The sequence below is a fragment of the Rhinopithecus bieti genome, unplaced genomic scaffold (assembly GCF_001698545.2).
Source record: "Rhinopithecus bieti isolate Rb0 unplaced genomic scaffold, ASM169854v2 scaffold_11964, whole genome shotgun sequence".
NCBI classification, from domain to species: domain Eukaryota; kingdom Metazoa; phylum Chordata; class Mammalia; order Primates; family Cercopithecidae; genus Rhinopithecus; species Rhinopithecus bieti.
In genome coordinates, this window is record NW_016807677.1 from 5467506 (window position 1) to 5489484 (window position 21979).

Below are 21979 nucleotides of genomic sequence, written 5' to 3' on the forward strand. Positions count from 1 at the left end.
GCAGAGAGTGGGGTTGTCTGGGATGACAGCCCTGGAAGAGAGGAGGACCTGGTCATGCTCAGCTGTGGTCTCCTCTGCTCCTAGACAGTCTTACCCAGGGGCCCTTTCCACAGCTGGGCAAGGAACTGTGTGTGCTCCAGCCTGTCCCTGGGGACACCCCCACCCCACCCTCATGCTCCTTAGAGAGCTGAGTCTCAGCTGCACTCAGCTCACTCACTGGGGATGCTTGGTAGTCTCTGGCTGGTGTTGACGCGGGGAGATGGCTCCCTTGGCCTGCTGTGACTTCCCTCCCACAGGGTGGTACCAACCTGGACACTCTGAAGCCCTGGGCCCCCAGGTCTTCCAGCACCCCAGAAGCCATCTCCACCTGCTCTGTGCTTTTCTTTCCACAGACTGCGTGTTGTCTATGACCTCTCCCCACCTCCCCGCACTCACTTTCATCCGTGTGCCTCCTCTTCTATTTCAAATGCCTTATAACGCCTTTGGGCCACAGTGATGCCCACCTGGGAAATACCCTGCAAGGATCCCAACCAGCTGCGCACCCAGCCCCAGCTGCCACCATCACTGGGACCCAGAGGGTCAACAGGAGATCTCAGAAGAGGCTATTGTACCCTTCACGAAGGATCTGGGAGAAGAAATGACTGCAGGGTAGAAAAAGACCTAGGGACTGGCCCCTTCACACTTGAATGAGACACTACCTCCGTGGACGTCTCTCAGACACGTGTGGAGCATGTGCCATTGCCAAGGTGGTGCTGGAGAGGGAGAACACCAGGAGAGACAAGACACATGCGAAAGTTGCACACAGTTTAGCAAGAACAGACATCAAACAAACCACTAGACAAATACTGACTTCATTACATCTGTGCTGGGTGTCACCGAGGGGCTCCTGTGTTGTAAAAGCATTAAGTGAGAGGATGGGCTCTGAGCTGGAGTGGCAGGAAGGCTTCCTTGGAGAAGGGGCCGGAAAGATAGTTCTGAAGGGTGAGAAGGAGGAGGAGACCAGCCAGGGTGTGCTATGCTGAGCCCAAGTGGCAGGAAGGGGCTTAGGGTTAGGAGTTGGGACTCAAGGAGGGTGCATATGGCTGCCTGTGCCGGTAAGTTTATGGATGTGGTGACAGGAAGTTGAGCAAGTGCTCAAGGATAGCTTCTATTTTTACTGTGAGGTAGGAGGTAAGGCCAGGAACTGCTGGCCAGGCTTAATTCCAGGGAGCAGGGGGAGAGGCTTGGAGCAGGTGACCCAGGTTGCCAACCTTAGGCTGGGCCACAGAAGGCCCTCGAGACTGTAGCCACTTTTTGGCTCCAGCTGCATAGGGCCAGACACAGCCGGAGACCACCAGTGGAGAGATTCATCCAGGCTGTTCCACGCCTTCTAAAGAAACCTAGACAATGTTCCCTGCTGCACGGCCCCTGGGCTCTGCTCCCTCGCTGCCTCTGGGAAACACCAGGTTCCAGGGAGGGTCCCCATGCTGGGGGAGAAGGGATGGCAAATGGGGGTGTTAGTGTGTGGCCTCCCCCACTGTCTTCCGCAGCAGCCTCTGCCACCCCCAAATGGTAGTTCAGGCCACTCCCTGGGCTTCCACTAACGGGTGTCCCCCCAGCCTAGGTCTCTAGTCCAGACCTGTTCCCCCACAGTGGTGCTGAGGCTGCAGGTGGGGAGGGGGAGTCCAGGGGCTCAGGAGAGGGGAGCCCTTCCCCTTAACTGGGAAAGAGCAATCTGCATTTCTTCCCTCAGAAGTGACTGCTGACATCGGGACCAGACCCACAGCCTTTGCACCTGGGCCTGGGATGCAGGAAAAGCCATTTCCAGTGAGCCCAGGAGGTTGCCATCGTCCATTGCTCCAGGCTCCTCTTTGCCCCCACAGTCCTCTCTGTTTCTCCTCCCCCTCCTTTTTTCCCTCTCCACAGACCCTCCACACCGCAGCCCCAGGGCAAGCCCCAGGGCTTGGAAGTTTTGCTCTCCAAAGAGCGACTGTGCCTGTCCATTTACCCACTCCCGCCCTCTGCAGCCCAAGGTCTGCAGCCGCCTGGCCTAGGGCTTTGGGAATGAGGTTTCTGTTTCCTGTGTCCTCTGCTGAGGTAGCCTCCTAGGCCAGAGTACATTAGGGTGTTATTCGGTAACTCCCTCCTTTCCCCTTGGATGTAGGAAGGAACGGGTGCACCTTCTTTCTTCCCTCTTCCATTTCCACACTGCCTTTTCGAAATTGCAAGAGATGCTAAAAGAAGGCTCAACCCCAAGTCACAGCCTGGCCTTTGCCTGGAGGGGCAGGGGCAGGGGCAGGTGGCCTACGTCACCAGGGTCCTGGAAAGGAGCCTCTTACCCACTCACTCCCAAATCCTATCCAACTCAAGTCATTCCAATAGGCTGCTTTTGAGATGCAAATGAAAAATACTTTCTTCTCCCCTCTACTTTTCATTGAAATGCTTCACATCTCAGAAAAGAGGAAAAAATGATGTGTTTAAGACAGCAGTGTCTCACCCGCCATCAAGCCTGATAAGGAATTGTTAAATTTTAATTAGACAATTTGATTCCTTCAAGTGCCGAACTTTCAGGGAAGGCAGCACCAAGACTTAAGCTGAGACGGCAGCACAAGAAAGACGTTGCTGGGGTTTATGCTGCATCCAGGGCTTCTGTCCCCCACCTTTCCAGCTCTGTGCCCCAGACAAAATAGAAATGAGGTGGTGGGAGAGAGAGGGAGGGAGAGAGAAAGAAAGAGAAAGAGAGGATCAAAGAAGATCCTCTTCGTTCTCCCTGGACTTGCCAGCTTTCTTCCTGGATCCCAGGCTCTCCCAGCAGATTGACCCTTTTCACCCTGCTCCATCAGCCTTGGGACTAAGGGTGGCCACACCTTCCAAGTTTCTCCTGAGAGAAAATGTCAGGTTTGGGTGTCAGCCTCCAACTGTTGAGCTTTAAAGGAGCTTTTTAACCTTCCAATACACTTGAAAGAAGCCATTTCTGTTTATAGGTTGGGGTGCCTGCCAGTTTCGGGGTGTGACTGGAAAAGCAACCCCTTCCATACCTCATCTATATCCCAGAAGGCCTGCCCACTCCCTGTCCCCTCTACTCCTGGGGGCAGTGCAGTGGGTGGCCTGAGCAGGGTGGCCTGCCTGGGGCAGCCTGGGTGGGCTAGCTTAGCCCTGGGTATCTGGGCTCTTCCAGTACTTCTCAACTTGAGAGCTAGCTAATTTCCAAATTAGGGCACACACAGAAAATAGTAGCATTTGTAAGGCGCATAGGGTGAACGGCAGAGGCTGCGGAGGTTGGAAATGCCTGGCTCTACATCCCAGTTGACCTGATATTTCTATTCACCTTGATGCATTCTAAACATCTTGTTGGGGAAGTTCTGCTCTGAAGCTTCTGAAGAGAGCCACTATTATAGAAGGCTGGAATTAGGCTAGATGTTACGGAGAACTTGACGGGCAGGGGTCCTGAACACTAGAATGGATGACTCTGAAAGATATTTCTGTAGATCTTTGCCCTTCTGAGCTAAGGCAGAGCAAGGAGTCCTGGAGACAGATGAGGAGCAGATGATCTTTGTCTCTTTGATGACCAGTAGCTTGTAGGTCACCACACAAATGCAATCTCCCCTTACTCCTGGCTTCCACCAGGGCAGCTGAGAAAGAAAAGCCTAGGAGGCCTCAGAGGACCCATGGAACCTTTTCTGCAAGCATCTGCCTGGTGAGGGTAGAATGAGGAGCAGCAATTACCCCCACTTTCCTGCACAGAAAGGTGCCTTAGGGGAGAGGCAGCCACCCCTGGAGTGAGGCCTGGCAGCTACAGGGTTAGATCACTGATCCTCCATCCAGGAGACACTGTCAAGTAGCTCAACCTGTAAGAGCTGGGAAATAACAGTGTCCATGCATGTTATTGGTGCTCATTAAGTTCTTGTTGACTGGGGACTGCGATTTGGAGCTTTTGTCAGCTTTTATGCGTGCTGCAGGGGTCACCTGGGAGAAAGATGGAGATGACATTTGGAGGGTGGTGAGCAAGTTGATCATATTTTCATAATCCCAAATCAAAATGCTTGTTTTTGACAACAACAGATTTTTAAATATAATGTGTCACTTTCTCTGAAAAAAATTTTCATGTGAGAATAATGCACCTCGGGTTATGTATTTAGCCAATCTCCATTTTAAAAAAAGAACAAGAAATTGGGACCATCATGGCAAATATAAGGTGCCATGTGTTATGTGGCTTTGCATTTTCCCTCCACAAGCTCCAGAGTGGACAAAGAACTCACCTGGCTTCTCTGGAGCCAGAACCAGCCCAGCATACCTGGAGCAGCACTGGGAACCTTTCCTCACTCCCCTACCACGAACACAAGCTCCAGCCAGGATGGAGAAGCTCCTCACTTGTGTATTCTCATGGGATGCCCCTTGGAGCCCAACAACCTGTGCAGTTCAGAGAAAGATGGACAAAAGGGAGGGATGGGCTGGAGCTACAGCAGGGAAGCCTGGGAACTCAGGCCTCTTGAGAAAATGCCAGCAGAGAAATGCTGGGAAGGCCCTGTATTGTTATCTACTCTACAATGCACATCCCCCTACCCCCACCATTTTAATGTCTTTGAAATCAGAATGCATTTTACAATGGACAACATCTTGGAGCTGTACTGGGGTTGGATAGCATTTTTTTTTTCTTTCCTAGTGGTACATAAAATAGTGGTGCATCTTCATTCGATTTTGTCTTAGAGTCTATGAAATGTGGTGATTAGTATGATAGTCATTGGCTATAGCAGCTGGGCTGAGAGAGCTGGATCTTCCAGGCCAGCAGCTGCCTCATCCCAAGGGTCACTTGGGTTTGTCCTGCAGCCAGGGCCCAGGGACAGTCTTTGTCTTTTCCTTCCTTTACTTCCTCCCAAGGAATTGGTGGCTGCATCTTGAAATCTGTCTCCCTTCATCCAGCCGCCTACTTTTCAGGATGGGCCATAGGAGGCAGTGTGCCCAGGAGGACCTCAGACCCTCGTGAGCTGCATTTGAACAGCACTAGCCCCTTCATCTCACTGAGCCATTGGCTTGTGGTCTGATTGCTTGTTTCATTTCATTCTTTGGCTTGGTTTGATTTTTAAAGTTGACATTCTCGAGGGCTTACCTGTGCCTGGCACATGGCCATGAGTCATCTTACTTAATACTCACAATTGTTGTTATCTCTATTTTGCATATGGGAAAACCGGGCTCAGGAAAGCCAAATCATCTGGCTGAGGCCCCAAAGTTAGTAGGTGGTAGAGTTGGGACTTGAACCCAAGTTTTTTAGTCCTCAGCTCGAATGTCATACTAGCACCTCTCAGGCTAGAGTACCTCCTCTGTGGCAGTGGATTTGCTGATGTCTGAATTCCTGCTCAGCTTGATATTTATACAGTGAGAGCCAGCCAGGCAACCCCTGCTTGTAAGAGATGCCAGCCCCAATTAGATAAGGTGCTGAAGACACGATAGAAACCAGGGCTGACACCAGGTGTTAAAGATAGCCCTGTACCAGCCGGGCTCGGTGGCTCACGCCTGTAATCCCAGCACTTTGGGAGGCCGAGGCGGGCAGATCACGAGGTTAGGAGATCGAGACCATCCTGGCTAACATGGTGAAACCCCATCTCTACTAAAAATACAAAAAAAATTAGCTGGATGTGGTGGCGGGCACCTGTTGTCCCAGCTACTGGGGAGTTTGAGGCAGGAGAATGACATGAACCCGGGAGGCAGAGCTTGCAGTGAGCCCAGATTGCGCCATTGCACTCCAGTCTGGGCGACAGAGTGAGACTCTGTCTCAAAAACAAAAACAAAAAAAAAACAAAACAAATTAACAAACAAAAATCCCTGTACCAAGGTACTTATAGGGGTTACAGGTATTTAGGCATTTGCCATGTTTTCCCTTTTTTTCTGTAATATAAATATACTACATTTGTATTAGCAACAAAAAACAACAAGAACAACCAATAATAAATAATAGATTAGAAAATCAAATGCGTGAGGCCTTTCTCAGAACTTGGGTACAGGGACTCTCCCTCACCCTGCAGAAGTAACCAGCGCTCCAGAGAATGAATGCTCACCCTCAACCCCACTCTGACCTGCAGTGCTCACATTTGCCATCTACATTGTGCTCATAATTTTAAATCCTAGACTAGGTATGGCTCATGCCTGTAATCCCAGCACTTTGGGAAGCCAAAGAAGGAGTATCTCTTGAGGCCAGGAGTGTGAGACCAGCCTGGACAACATAGTGATGAGACCCCTATCTCTAAAATTAGCCAGGCATGGTGACACATGCCTGTAGTTCCAGCTACTCAGGAGGCTGAGGTGGCAAGATCACTTGAGGCCAGGAGTTGAGGCTGCTGTGAGCTATGATTGTGCCACTGCACTCCAGCCTGGGTGGCAAAGTGAGGTTCTGTCTCTATTAAAAGAAAATTAAATCCCAGTTTACATCCTCCTCCTCCAGAAAGTTCTCCACAAACACCCCAGCCACACTCATGTGCATATGCTCCTGAACATCAACTGTAGTAGACACTGTGGAGTGCCGCCCAGATCCCCCTGCAGGACCACAGCCCTCATCTCCAACTACTGGGAGTGTTGGCAACTGCCAGTTCTGGGTAACTGCCCACTGCTGAGGAGAGATGCCTCTTTCAAGGCCACACTGCTTTCCCTGGGACAGCTACAAGCTATGACATCTATGAGAGGGGATTAAAGGCCCTACCCTGTTGCCCTCATTTTGGCAACTGGTAGGGTGCCCTGTGGGGTCGCCCGATGCCTTTGTAGTGACTTCTCCCTCTGGCCTGTCCTGCTTCCTCACTCCTTTGCACATCTTGATCCTGAGAGCACTCCCCAGTACATTTCCCGCAGGCTGATTTCCTCTTCAGAGTCTACTTCTAGGGACCTGTATTAGTCTACTCTCGCTGCCGTGATAAAAATACCACAGACTGGGTGGATTAAACAACAGAAATCTATTTCCTCACAGTTCTGCAGGCTGGGACGTCCCAGATCAAGGTATCAGCAGGACTGATTTCACTTAAGGCCTCTCTCTGTGGCAGTAGATGGCTGTCTTCTTGCTGCATTCCCACATGGTCTCTCCTCTGCGCGCGCATCCCTGATGTCTCTTTTTATGTCCAAAGTGCCTCTTATAAGGACTCCTGTCAGAATAGGTTAGGACCCACCCTAAGGGTCTCATTTTAACATAATCACTTCTTTAAAGGCCCTGTATCCTAATGCAGTCACATTCTGAGGCACTGGAGGTTAGGACTTCAGCATATACATTTTGTGGGTTGAGGGAAGAGCATAGTGCAGACTGTAACAGGACCCAGCGTGCAGCATCTATGGCACCCTCGGGTACCTTTCAAGTGGGAAGGGGTTTTCTTCCCAGTTGCACTAACAGAGCTTTGAATTCAGCAAACGTCTGTTGAATACATACTGCCCGCAAACCGCAGTCAGGAGTTGGAAAAGAACAAGATGGTATGTTTTTTTGTTGTTGTTCATTCCAAGAACAAGAGGAGGAATGAGCAAGACAGGTTGTAACTCTTGTGACGTCTACATCTCAGTGAAAAAAAGAGACTCCTAAATAGGTGTCTCCTGCAGCACTGGGGTGTGTTTCAGTGCTGCAGGACCCTGCAGAGGATGGGTGATGGCTCAGGCAGGAGGACATGGGTGGATTCTAGGGCAGGAGGATTCTGGGCAAGACTCGCTTTGAAGGATGCATAGGGACTGGAAAAGCAGAGGAAAGGGAAGTGAAGGGAAGAGTTTTCCAAATCCTTTTCTCATTTGTAAAGTAGGGATAATAATTAGACAAGATCAGGCATGTTCCAGGTAGTACGGCCATAGACAGGGAAAATAATTAAAAGCCTCTGACAGTTGTTTTGAGGATAAATGCGACAGTATATCAAAAAAACTTAGCAAACTATAAAACCTTTTACAAGTATATGATGCTATCATCAGCAGCAGGGAGTTGGGGGAGAAGCTGAGAGCGATGGTCAGGATGGGGGCAGTGAGTGTGCCTCACACGCCTCAGGCCCCTGACACTGCTTTGCACAGTGCTTTATGCCCAGCAGGTTCAATAGATGCTGATTGAGTAAATGAATGTCAGAAGCAGCCCAAGGCGCCTGATCAATACATACATGCAGGCCTCCCGCTGTGGGCTCCAAATGGGAAGAGGGCCCAGTTGGCTTTGCAGAATACAGCATCAATATGACACATGCTTCATTACCTTAGAACTGGAAGATTTGCTGCATGGTGGCATTCCATGTCACCCCACATGGAATTAGGCACTTTGCTTTTCCCCAAGGCTCCAGAGTGATGGTGGTGGGTAAGACATGATCCATACTCTTCTACTAAAGCTGGAAGAGTGGGTGTGTCAGACAGGGATGAGAGTGTGGAGGTTGGGCAGACCCTTTTCCACCATCCCTTCTGACCCACTGCAGGAGGTGTGCCCTGTTCATTGATTGGACATGGCATCACATTCATCCCAAATGGCATCAATTGGCGGTTTTCAGTTTGGGGTAGCAAACTACCTGGAAGTCATGTGCTTTGTATGGAATGCCTTGGAATGCAGATAAGTTTAATTCTATTGTGTAAAATAAGAAGACTTTTGTTAGCTGAAAAGCCAACTATATTATCCGTGTATTATGCTTCAGTCACAACCAAAACTCAGGCTGTCAAGTTTATCAACTCCTGATGCCTCCCAACTCTGCTCCTGTGCCCCTGTGGTCCCTTTTCTCTGTGAATATGCCACACCAGCCTCCCAGAGCCCCAGGCAGAAATCCTAGCATTACCCTCGACTTCTTATCTCCCTGCTTGTCCCATACCCACTTTTGCCCCACACCTATCCAAGGACCAAGGACCATGAAATTGACTTCCAGTTTAACCGCTGATTCTGAACAGGTCTCTCCATCCTCATTCCCACTATCTTTATTCAGATGACCACAATTTCTAACCTAAATTACAGCCAAAACGTCACTCCCCTCTGAGCTCTGTTCTACACCATACACCTTTCTAGAACACCAGTCCAATAGGGTCATGTCTCTGGGCCCAACTTCTCAGTGACTTTCCAGCTGACAAGACCCAATCTGGCCTACAAATGTCCCTGCAGTTTAATTATCCTCAGCATTACTGCCATACCCTACATTTTTGGCCAAACAGAATTGTTTGCTGTTTGATGATTTGGGCCATGTCATATTGTCTCTCTGGAACACACCCCCCTCAACCTCTCTCATTTAGCAGGCTAAGTTCTCCTTCTACTTCATCCCAGATGATACTTACTTCAAGACATCTTTCCCCTCCATGGGATGAGATGCCCATTCTGCAGGGCCCTCACTGCCTGCATCCTGCCAAACCTCATCATCTCTTATCTGGATTCCTGTTACAGTCTCCCAGCTGGTGTCCTGCTTCCACTCTGGGCCCCTCCTCTTCATTCTCCACAATGCTATCAGCATCACCTATTTGAAAGGCAAATCTGATTATGTGGCTCCTGCTGCCCTTAGGATCAAGTATAAACTCCTAGCATGACTTTTATCGCCCTCTATGATCTTGCCTATTGCAACCTCCCCAGACTCAACCCTTGCCAGGTCCCTCCGCATCATCTATCCAGAATCTCTTTCAGGCCCTCCACCTGTTTTCTATCTCTGTGCTTTGCATATACTGCTTCCAATGTCTAGACCTTCCACTGACTCCCAGTTCTTTACCTGGCTAATTCCTACACATCCTTCAGGTGTCTGTCTGTTGAACATGACTTCTTCCAGAAAGCCTTCCCTGAATACCTGAACTTTCCTGAATTTCCTGAATACCTGAGGTTATGTATCTCTCTCCCTGTTCCATTTCCTACTAACTATCACCCATAGATGTAATTGCTTGATTAATTGGCTGTTGTTTCTCCTAGAATGTGATCTGCAGAGCCATGTATATTTTGTTCCTGCTTATATTTCTAGAACTATATAGAACATTGCTTAATAAATATTTATAGAATCAAGAATGAATGAATACCCATTTCTGTTTCGATGACTGGAAGGTAGCAAGCCTGGTTCACTCAAGTATGTGGGGCATGGATCATGCTTAAGAAGTGTTTGTTGAAGGAATAAATAAATGATGGATCAGCTCTGTTCAAGCTCATCTTATATGTTTAAAAAAATTTGTGCTTGCTCATTTGTCCTACTAGCTGTAAAAACTTGCTAGCAAAAGAGTGGCAGAAGGCCCAACATTTTAAGAAAATTCTTAGCCATAAACCTTAAAATCCCGAGTTGGAGAATTCTCATTATTAAATGCCAGGAGTTGGTCTTCTCCCTGGAGACCACTGCAAAAGGCCCTCCCACTGACATTCTGTGTCCGTTTTTCCTGGCCAGAGCCTGGCCACCCAGTGGCTCCGCCGCCCCGATGGATCCACTGAATCTGTCCTGGTACGATGATGATCTGGAGAGGCAGAACTGGAGCCGGCCCTTCAACGGGTCGGACGGGAAGGCAGACAGACCCCACTACAACTACTATGCCACGCTGCTCACCCTGCTCATCGCAGTCATCGTCTTCGGCAACGTGCTGGTGTGCATGGCCGTGTCCCGCGAGAAGGCGCTGCAGACCACCACCAACTACCTGATCGTCAGCCTCGCGGTGGCCGACCTCCTCGTGGCCACACTGGTCATGCCCTGGGTCGTCTACCTGGAGGTAGGTGGGCCCCCCGCTTGCTCCAGCACTTTCTCCAGCAGGGCCCTGCCCTGGACACTGGGGACTTTAGCTCCCCACTGGCTTTTACCAGTGAGTTTCCTGGTGCTTCCCCAGGTGGTTTTTCCTTCATTCTGGGCTTACTTTTTCTCCTTTCGAAACCGGTAGATTGTTTGCTTAATAATCGTAACTACCAATTGTAAAGTGTTTGCTAAGTGCTGGGCCTCATGTAAGGACTTTAAACATAGCGTTTTTCTGTATAACCCTCACAGCAGCTCAGAGGCTGGCATTATTGCCACCATTTTGCAGTTGATAAACCAGGTGGTCAGAGAAGTTGAGTGACTGCTGCAGCATCACACGCTGGCAAGTCCAAGCTGGAACTCTGGCCTCAGAGTTAGCTCCTTACGTCATATTGGAAATAGGAGTAACTGGCGAGGATCCCCAAGGAGGGGCGTGTTTATGCTTCCAGGCCCCTGAAACCTTCATTCCCATCTCCCCACTTCAGAAATGGGGCTGCTGCTCTATGCTCCCCATATCACCTCTCCTTCCCGCAGCTTATTCTGGGGCCCTGTCCAGGACCTCCAGGTAGAGGCTGCCATGGACTATGCTGTAGCCCTTTTGTTAGGAATCATTGTATAGTCACTCATTTCTCGGTCCAGCTCTGCACCTCAAAATGGGGAGTAGGCAGCACAGTCTAGACACTGTACCTGATGCATTGCTGACACAGACCCAGTGAATACTCTTGGTAACCCTGGGAGTCCATGTTACTCTTCTCACTTTACAAACAGTGGCTCACGCCTGTAATCCTAGCACTTTTGGAGGCCAAGGCAGGCAGACCATGAGGCCAGGAGTTCAAGACCAGCCTGGCCAACATGGTGAAACCCCATCTCTACTAAAAATACAAAAATTAGCCAGGTGTGGTGGCACACGCCTGTAATCCCAGCTACTTGGGAGGCTGAGGCAGGAGAACTGTTTGAATCTGGGAGGCGGAGTTTGCAGTGAGCTGAGGTTGCACCATCGCACTCCAGCCTGGGTGACAGAGTGTCTCAACAAACATAAAATTAAAATAAAAATTAAAATTAAAAAAATAGGAAATAGAGGCTTTGGAGAAGAAGTTGCCTTTCTTCACCCAGGTCACAGGGAGAAATGCTGTTGGAGAAATCCCAAAGCAGATATTCTTCTCCAGGAAGACAGCTTCAGAGCCAGCAAGCAGATGTGGGAGCATTTAGGGATCATCAGTGGGCACAAGCCGGATCCTGCCGCTTTCTCTGCCTGGCTTTCTAGGGTGGCCTGTCCAAGGCTGAAGCAACCTGGGAGTCTGGGTGCATGGGAAGGCATGGGAGCAGGCATTTAGGAAAGTGCCGGTGCTCTGCCCACTGAACCGTTACCTTCCTGCCCTGAGCAGAAGAGGAATTGACCAGTGCCTCTGAGGCCATCCCTGCCTGTAGGGAAGGGGTTGTTGAAAGAAAATGCCAAAGCTTTGTAGGTTTAAACAGAGGAGACATCTAGATGAGGAAGCTCAGGTGAGGAGGTGAGACTGGTGGAAAGTAGCTCACCTTCCTGTCCCCGGGCCCCCAAGGGGCTCGTGCGCTTACTGTTGTCACCACCACCCTGACCCCAAGGGAGCTCTGATCCATCACCCCTTGGTTTACTACAGCCAACGCAGGCTGCAAGTTCCAGAATGACCTAATTGGATATTAAGGAAGAGCCAAAAGGAAAAACAAATACAAAACCACATACAAATATTCAGTTGACACAGGCCAGGAGTCCAATTCCCCCTGGATCCATGTTTATGAGGGCCCCTAGACTCTGTCTATGCCTTCTTAATTCTTACACTTGATCCTCTCCTTCTTCCCTCTTCCAAAGGATGTCCTAGATCTCAGACCATAGGGGAAAATGGCAGAGCAAACAACCTCTCTGTGACTCAGTTTCCTCATCTAGAAAATGCAGATAATAGTATCGTACAGCATAGCATTGTTGAGGATCAAATAAATTGATGTATTAAAAGTGATTAGAATGTACATGGCTCACAGTGAGCACTACGTAAATGTCAGCCATGGGCGATGATGATTAAGATGAAGATGACAATAGACATCCAGCACTGCTCCACATAGGGAGGACTCCTCATTCCTCTTCACTGCCCCATGGGATAAAGAGGAAGGAGAGAGTACTCCCTATGTTCACTCCAGGCAAGTAGGTACCCTCTTCCCAAAGGAATGTGTGTTCTGCCCGGGGCTCTGGGCATGGCTTCTGTTGGCTTCCAGACCCCCTGTCTCTACCCAGATACTTGGGTAGGGACAAATCCATACATGGGCTATAGGGGGTTCTCAGGAACCTATAAGTCTTTCAAACAGATCCTTTAAACATGCTTGTTCACCTTATTTTAAAGGTGAAGCTGAGTGTGTCAGGGGAGGAGGGTGCAGAAGCCGTTCTCACAGGGCAGGGCTCAAACTCTCCCACAGCATCTCATCAAACTAGAGCTGGGCACTGAGCCTTGTTTAATGGACATTATCTCAGAGATTTGTTGTCCCTAGAGAATGTCCCAGGTGGCGTCTCACCTTGCCCTGATGCCCTGTCAGCGCACCCTGCACTGTCTCCTCTTTAAGACATGTTCTTGTCATCCAGACTTTTTCCTCCTGTTCCATTTCCAGCAATGCCATGCCAGCACCTGTCTGGCTTAGGACTAGGTGTGCATTATTTATCTTGTTCAGTGTACAAAAAGCACACTGGTTTTGGAGTAAGAGGACCAGGTTCAACTCCCAGCTCTACTCCTTTCCATCTAGATGCTATGGGAAGAGTTCCTGATGTCCACATGTGCCATTCCATGTTAGCCTCACAACCCTTTAAAGACGGGCTTCCTGTGTGCATTTATTTTCTAGATGAGAACAGGAGACTGAGAAGATGAACAAAGATCTCAGAGTTATTCATTCACTCAGTCAGCATTGACTGAGCACTCTGAGGTCTTACCCCAATCCTTGTGCAATGGGCTAAGGCACTGGCCTGCTGGGGATGCAGAGGTTGACAGGGCTCCTACACTGCAGCCTGCTGCAGGTGACAGTGGAGCAGTCCCCATAGGAGGTGTGGGGCATGTGGCCCAGCATGGGGATGTCAGGGAAGACTTTCAGGGAGAAGTGATGCTTTAGGAAAAATTATCCAGGAGAGGGAGGGAGACCCTTGCATTCTCAACAAAGCCACCCAGCAGGGAGAGGGAGTAGCTGGCTGGAGGTACGGAGGAGAGGTGGTCATGTCATTTGCCTCTGAGGCTTACTGTCTGCATTCTAAGACATGAGCGTCAAGTGGTTGGAACAGTCCCGACACATGGTAAATCCTTAGTATTATTATAGTTATTAGGACTTAGCTGAGCCAGCTCAGGGCCCATACTGCAGATCTCAGCTTTATGTGAGCAAAAGCATTAAGAAATGATGCCTGGGTGCCTGGGAGTATGAAGAAAAGAGCCTTGGGTTCAACTAGCAAACCTGGGACCACTCCTTCCTCTGCTACTAAACCACCAAGTGATCTTGTTCTGTTTTCTTCTCTGACCCTCCCTAGTTTTGTGCACCCTTGAAATAATCATCTTTCTTTTTCACACCTCATGCTTATCAAGTGCTTGTCACATAATTACCTCCTACTTTGATAAGCTAGATGGTCCCTTCCAGGACAGCTTAGGAGAGAGCATGGGGTGTGATGCTTCAGATTCCAGCTCTGCTGCACACCTGCCGGGTGAACTTGGCCCCGTTACACGGCCTCTCTGAGCGTAAGCTCCCTCACCTATGAATGGGATAAGCAAGCCTTTCTTGTAAAAGTTTTAAGAACTGTACATGAGATAAAGTGCCATGCCCACAGTAGATGTTTTACGGACAGTGGCCACCAGTGCATTTTCTTGAGTCTTTAAATTAGCAGCCCTAACTACTCTCCAAGGCAGCTTCCCCTGGGACCACAGAGGAAATCTCTTTGTTATTCTGGGCTCCAGATAGGCCAGTACAAGTACAGATTTAAGATGCCCATGAAGGCAGGACTGTGTCTGAATTGCTCACAACCGTGTCCAGGAGCCTAGGATAGAGCCTGGCACACAGTAAGTTGCTCAATAAGTGTTTGTAGGAAAGAAGGATGGTAGAGAGGAGCGAAGGAGAGGAGGAAGACAGGGAGGAAGGCCCTGATATCTCAACCTAGTTCCCCAGGGACCTGAAAGCGGCCCCCAAGTACCAGTCCTAGGAGGGGCTTCAAAGTGGGATGTAAACCAGGTGGCACTGGTTCCCTGCCCAGTGGTACCCTAAAGGCACACTCTGTTTATGCCAGGAAAGCCCTTTATGTGCCCTCCTGCCTCCACCCCCAAACTAGACATCCAGCTGTCAGCTCCTGCCCACCTGGTCAGCGCAGCAGCACAGGGAGCCAGGAGAGGCCCTGGTACGAGGCCCCCATGTGAGCCCCTGGGAAGACAGTGCCGCATGAGAGGCTTGCTGTGTTCTGGGGCAAGCTGCTGTTTCTGCCACACAAGATGACAGCAGCTGCCTTGCCCATCATTGAGCTTAAATGCCAGCGTTTGGTTGGATGACTAGGAGCAGAAGAGAGGGCAGTGATCAGAATGAGCAAGGTTATAATTAGCCCTGCTGCCGAGCTGCACAGTGACACGCAGTCTGCCCTACTCCAGGCTGCGGGAGGGGGCTTTCCCGCTCCTCTCTGCTCCTATTGATAGAAGCCAAAGGTGCATCTCCCTGTCCTGACTCCATCCTCAGGGAACTGGGGCTGCTCCAAGCTTCCCGAGTGCTAGCGACAGTCTGCCATGTGTGCCTGTGTGTGAATGGGTGGTATGAGGTGGGGGGCAGTGTGTGTGCATGTGTGTGTGTGTGTGCCTGTGTGCATGTATGTATGAGAAACATGCTCCTGCCAGGAGCTAGACTCTTCATTTCCCATCCTACCAAGGACACAGCTCATCACAGCAACCCCTCTGCCCACCCCAGCTCACTCGGGTGTTCCTCGAGCACTAGCCCAGATCTGCCTTCGTTCGTTCTCTGGGTATAAGAAGGAACAGAAATTTCTTCTCTGTTTCATGGAGAGTCTTCATCTTCACCATTATTCTTAACAGATAATTTTGGGGCCCCGACTCTGCCATGTACTGCGCCTACCACTGAAGGGCTTGCCTGGTGCAGCCAGAGCCTGGGCCAGAGCAGGACCAGGAACTGAGCCCACAGGCCTTGGGGAAATCACTGCACTTTTCGGAGGCTCGGTTTCCTCACTGGTTCTCAGTTTCCTCATGGGCATTCTAAAATTTTACCTGGAACCTAATCTACAGAGGTATGGCTGAGTGACAACACAGGGAAGCCAGTGCCATTGGGAAGAGTTTAACGTGATGCACAATATCCCTAGAAGCCAGATGCTCGACCTGCCATGTGGGGTGCAGGGGGAAGCAGCAGGCTTGGGTAAGGAGGCAGAATCAGGGACAAGGGAAAGCCCAGGCCACAGCCCTATTGGGGATCCCACAGGAAACTCAAGGCAGAGCAGATTAAACAGCCTAGGGGGCCAGGCACAGTGGCTCTCACCTGTAATCCTAGCACTTCGGGAGGCCGAGGTGGGCCAATCATGAGGTCAGGAGATCAAGACTAACCTGGCTAACACAGTGAAACCCTGTCTCTACTAAAAATACACAAAATTAGCCAGGCGTGGTGGCAGGCGTCTGTAGTCCCAGCTACTCGGGAGGCTGAGGCAGGAGGATGGCGTGAACCCGGGAGGCAGAGCTTTCAGTGAGCTGAGGTCGCGCCACTGCACTCCAGCCTAGGCGACAGAGCGAGACTCTGTCTCAAAAAAAAAAAAAAAAAAAGCAACCTAGGGTTGGCTAGTCTCAATCATCCTGGCGGGCTTTGGGCTATAGGGGTGATCTCTAGTTGTCTCTCTGGTACCTGAGATAATTTGGGACAAAGGAAATATTGGCTTGATGTGTGTGTGAGTTAGAGAAACAGGGTGGCTGGCTTGCATTTGAGAGGCATCCTAAGTCAGTCACTTTCTGTCTTCAGGAATTAACTAGCTCTGGGACGGGAAGTCTCTCTGTGGGTCTGCGAGGCTCTGAAGTGCCAGAATATCAGGAACAGAGAAAATAGAAAAATATAGTCAATATAGGTGTCTCTGTGATGAATGGATGCCAAATACACAAATACAGAATCTAAGAAAACACATAGGGTTAACAAAGATTGCAGAGATTAAGATTGAAAGTTGAGACCCGCCGTATAAGTTGGCTATCTTTCTTCTAGCACAGTAATTGGCATTAAGTGGTCTTATGTATCTGCGAGAAGACGAGCGAGGGGCAAGGGCCTCAGACACCCAAGGGCATCATGCCCCATACCCCAGCTGAATGCCCGCAAGACTCGCAGCTGCCTCCTGAGTCTGTGACCTCATTGGCTCCAGGAGTACCAGTCTACAGGACCTAAGCTGATCTCCCCCTCCTGCTGTTCATCCATTATGTTGCTTTATCCCCAGGTGGTAGGTGAGTGGAAATTCAGCAGGATTCACTGTGACATCTTCGTCACTCTGGACGTCATGATGTGCACGGCAAGCATTCTGAACTTGTGTGCCATCAGCATCGACAGGTGAGCCCAGCCAGGGTGGAAGAGGTTGCTCTGGCCACTCACCATTCCCTCTGCCCCAGCTTTTCTCAAAGCCAGGCTGTGTCTGGTGTGTGTGGTGCTGTGCAGCTGGCTGTGTGCATGTGGGTCCGTGCGTTTGTGTGTATGGGCGTGCATGTGTGTATGTTTGGCTAGGAGAGCACACACTCCCTAAAGAGAAGCCATCTATGGGTAGTGGTGCTGCCAAGCATACTCAGACAGTGACTGGTATAAAAGGGAAATACTGTGATTCTGATGGAAGCCTTAGCTCTATCACCTCTTACTCACGTGACCTTGGGCAGTTCATGGACATTTTCAGAGCTCTCAGTTTCATTTTCTAGAAACCCACACTGATGACACCTGCGGCCCGGAGCTATAGTATCTGGTTATGCATTTTATGTCCTTAGCACATGGCCAAGGGTCCCAGGCCATGCACACCTTGCTGAGCCGCATCCTTGGAGCCTTCCACTAATTTGCACAGATATGACCCTATCTCCCTCACAGCATTCTTGGAAGATGAAACAAGTTAATGAATGAGAAGTGCCAGGTAAACAAATGTGATGAAGGATTGTAAACAATTGCCATTGTTAATTCCTAGTAACTAAGGCTTAAATCTTGCTCTGAGGGGCCTGGCTAACAATTTATCAACAAACATTTCCACCTTTCATGGGCTCAGCACAAGTGCAGTGGGTACAGTTTCAAAGGTGGAAAGATCCAGGCCATGGTTCTTTGAAAAGCCTGAAATCTGAGTGGAGCTATTTAGAATAACAGATATGAGCCAAGAGTAAACAATAGCTCACCAGTAATTAAGTGTCTGGGCTTTGCCAACTGTCCTCGCCATCTTTGTTTGGGGACAGGAGGGAGGGTTGAGTTAGCATCTCAGGCAAGTTTCATAGAGGTGTGTCAACTTTTTAGCCCCAAGGAGTGAGGGTGCCTCTGGTGTGTGCATGTTGTGGAGTGAGGGGTCCCTGGGCCTGCACCCCAGATTCAGGGTCCCCCGCCCTTGCAGGTACACAGCTGTGGCCATGCCCATGCTGTACAATACGCGCTACAGCTCCAAGCGCCGGGTCACCGTCATGATCGCCATCGTCTGGGTCCTGTCCTTCACCATCTCCTGCCCACTCCTCTTCGGACTCAACAACACAGGTACGTTCTGCTTTTGTTTGCCTGGGGCTCGGCTGGCCCTGGGCCCCTGCTCCCTCAAAGGGCCCTGAGGGAGCAGAGTTCCTGGCACAGATATGGGTGGAGGCCCAATGGGGGCCTATCGCCACCCTGGACTGAGTCCAGGCTACGTGTCCTGGGCCAAGCCCAATTCAAGAATTGTCCTAGGTTGGCAGAGAGGAAACTGTGGTCCAGGACACAGCGGAGTTGGATAAGGAGTGGGGATAATGGTTCAGGGGGATGTCTGGGAATTTTCAACTTTGTTTATTAAGTTGAAGAGGCAAGACATGCTTCACAAACTGCATGTGTATATATGTGCACATGCACATGGGATAGGGGAGGCTTACTGGGCTTCCATCTGCCCCTGACAATGGTATTTTTGTAATGAAGTTGCAGCCCTCAGGGCCCGTTAAACCCAGGCCAGGCCTGAGTCACCTGGAGCAGGAAAGCTAGAAGCGAACAGGAGGTGAACTGACCACGTGCCCATTTCTGTGGGAGGCAGAGTTAGGAGTGTCTCAGACAGAGAGAACAAAAAGCCCCCGACAGCGTGGAACTTTCTCTCATCAGGGAGGCAACAGCGATGGCAGGTGTGCACCTCTGGAGATCGTAACAACATAGGATACAGTGAAGCCTTGAAAATGTGTGGTTCAGTATCTATTATAAGCATCACAGGAATTCGAAGTGGGAATAGCACTAAACATACTTGGATTAATGCAGGAAGGCCCTGAGATAGAGGACAGGCATCTGGTAGACCTGGAGTGCACACAAACATGAAACACATAGGAACACAAGTGAGTTCAACAAACAGAGCCAAGTTATCTTGCTGCAAACATTAAAAGGTAGCCGACCTCTCCCAAGACACAGGTCAGACTAAAATGATGGTTTACTCTTTTAAAAGTTTTTTTGTGTCATTCCTTCTGGATACTCCAGCTTCACTTTTTATGCCCAGACATGACAAAACTAATGACGAAGTAATGAGGGAATAGTAATGGAAAGACTTGGGAGCAGTCCATCATCATAGCTTAGCTTTTTGCTCACAACATGTTTTTAATACTCTGGTTTCTGCTGTGCGTTTATATATATCTAAGATGACCAGGCAGCCTTAAACATCTAGTCGCATTCATGTTCTCTGTAAAATCGCTCCTCATTCCTGGAAGGACATGAATGGGCTCTTGTGGAATTATGGCCCAGTGGGCGCGCTGACTCCCTGCCCACCTGGGCTCTCCCTCCCTCAGACCAGAACGAGTGCATCATTGCCAACCCGGCCTTCGTGGTCTACTCCTCCATCGTCTCCTTCTACGTGCCCTTCATCGTCACCCTGCTGGTCTACATCAAGATCTACATTGTCCTCCGCAGACGCCGCAAGCGAGTCAACACCAAGCGCAGCAGCCGAGCTTTCAGGGCCCACCTGAGGGCTCCACTAAAGGTCTCAAGACACCCCCCCACCAACTCCAAGTGTCCCCACCTAACCATTACCAAGAGGGTTCATCCTATGCTCAGGTGGGGGTTTGGGACACCTCAGCAAGGGTTAGGTCTAGGCTAAAGGAACTCCCAGGAGCTGGGGAAGGGCAGATTTTGAAGGCATGGACCTCAGCGGAGCAATCTGAGTCTCCAGGAGAGGGAGGCAGGGTCCATGACACTCAACAACAGGGAGAAGTCTTTGCTTGGAGATCTTTGTGACTGAAGGTGGCAACTCTTGCTTGGTACCCCCGTGGGCTCCTCTCTTCCTTTTTTCTGGTTTCTCTGTCTCATTTTAGCTTCCTCTGACTCCTCCATCCTCTTTCCTTTACCTTCCATACTCTCTGTCCTCCCCTCCAAACACACATCCCTTTTCCTGACTTTCTCTCCACTATGCCTCTCCTCTGCTGCTCTTCCATTTTCCCCCGATGTCTTGTGAATTCTCCCCTTCACTCAGTCCTTCACAGAAGGAAAGAGGATGGAGGAGGAAGGAAAGGAAAGGAAAGGAAAGGAAAGGAAAGGAAAGGAAAGGAAAGGAAAGGAAAGGAAAGGAAAGGAAGAAACTAAAGGAAAGGAAAGGAAAGGAAGAAACTAAAGGAAAGGAAAGGAAAGGAAAGGAAAGGAAAGGAAAGGAAAGGAAAGGAAAGGAAAGGAAAGGAAAGGAAAGGAAAGGAAAGGAAAGAGGTGCCCACACAGAAGGAACAAGAGCTCTTGGGTTAGACACATCGGGTTCAGATCCTGTCACTGCCACTTTTTTTGCTGAGTGACCTTAGGCAAGTTGCTTAACTTCTCTGAGCCTGTTTCCTCATCTGTTAAATGGGAATCAAAATACCAGCCCCACAGGGTGGTCTTGAGGATTCCATGTGAGAAGGGATGTAAGTGTGCCTAGCACAGTGCCAGGCCCTTAGCAGGTGCTCCGTAAAAAACAAGGTCCTTGTGTCCCTCGTCCTACCTACCACTGTTTGTCTCATTCCAGCCTTCTCCCTTGCCCTAACTGCCTCCTCTGGCCCCCACCCTACTGATCTCTGAGCCCTTCTGCCCAGTCTGAGTTCCATGGACTGCTGCACTTTGGGTTTCTCTCCCTCGCCATCCCCACCACCTTGTGTGACCCATGTGCTGGCTCACTCCACAGGGCAACTGTACTCACCCCGAGGACATGAAACTCTGCACCGTTATCATGAAGTCTAATGGGAGTTTCCCAGTGAACAGGCGGAGAGTGGTAAGTGCTCAGGCCAGGGACCCAGAGCAAGGTCTTTCTGTCCCTAAGGAAGCCCACTGGCCATGGTTCTGAGACCTCAGAAGCTGGTCAATGGGAGAAACACCCCCAGAAACCCCCACCTTGCTTCAGCTGAAGGCAGACTCACTGTGCACACCTCCAAGGAGGCATGGAGTGAGACACCTTGGTTCTGCAAGGCATGGATGTGCACAAGAAAATGGTTGGCCATACCAACATAATAAAAATGATAATAATGGCTATTCGCATTTCTCAAACATCTACCATATCCCTATTATCTCATCAAATCCTCACCTCGACCCCGGGAGGTAAGTCTCCTTGATCGAACCGATCTTCAGTTGACAGAAGAGGAAACAGGCTCAGAGAGATTAGGCAACTCACCCATCTCAAGAGTTGGTGACACTAAGCCCAGACCTGTGTGACTCTGAAATCCACACCTGTGTTCTTTCCACTGACATGAGCTGCCTTATGGATGGGCAGGTTCTGGGGGAGGACGGAATAGAGCAACTGCAGGGACTGGTGGTGGAGCCATCTGTGTACATAGAGCCCTCAGGTGCAGAAGCACAGCAGACCCCCACCTCTGCCAGGTGGTGGCTGTACCAGGATGCAAGCAGCAGGCATTCCATCCTCCAGAGGGATGGAGAACAGGGCCAGAGAACCCACAGAGGGCCACATACAAAATCCAGGTCAGGTGCCCTGCCTTCACCTGCACTGCAAGGACAGGACTCTAAGAAGCTGTTTAGGAGGCAGATGCCAAAACAGAGCCTCAGAGTCAGGGCCAAGGCAGCAGCCCAGTTACGCCACCTGGGCACATAGTGAAGCTGCACTTCAGAAGTTCAGACTAACACCTCCAAGGCCTCAAACAGAACCTACGGAAGAACCCAGGAGGTCATGAGTGGATCCATGCCAGGGCCCTCTAGGT

At 50.1% G+C, this 21979-nt stretch overlaps 1 protein-coding gene across 2 annotated transcripts in view; it reads left to right on the top strand.

The window, feature by feature from the left end:
* DRD2 (dopamine receptor D2) overlaps positions 1 to 21979 on the top strand; it is a 66227-nt gene that overhangs the window by 40434 nt on the left and 3814 nt on the right. Inside the window, exons 2-6 of one of the 2 annotated variants that reach the window (XM_017883008.1) lie at positions 10299 to 10614; positions 17080 to 17189; positions 18214 to 18350; positions 19601 to 19791; positions 20956 to 21042. In XM_017883008.1, the coding sequence (XP_017738497.1) occupies positions 10330 to 10614; positions 17080 to 17189; positions 18214 to 18350; positions 19601 to 19791; positions 20956 to 21042 (810 nt within the window). In that variant the 5' untranslated portion in view covers positions 10299 to 10329. The remainder of the gene's footprint in view (positions 1 to 10298; positions 10615 to 17079; positions 17190 to 18213; positions 18351 to 19600; positions 19792 to 20955; positions 21043 to 21979) is intronic. The other variant, XM_017883009.1, reaches the window with a different exon arrangement.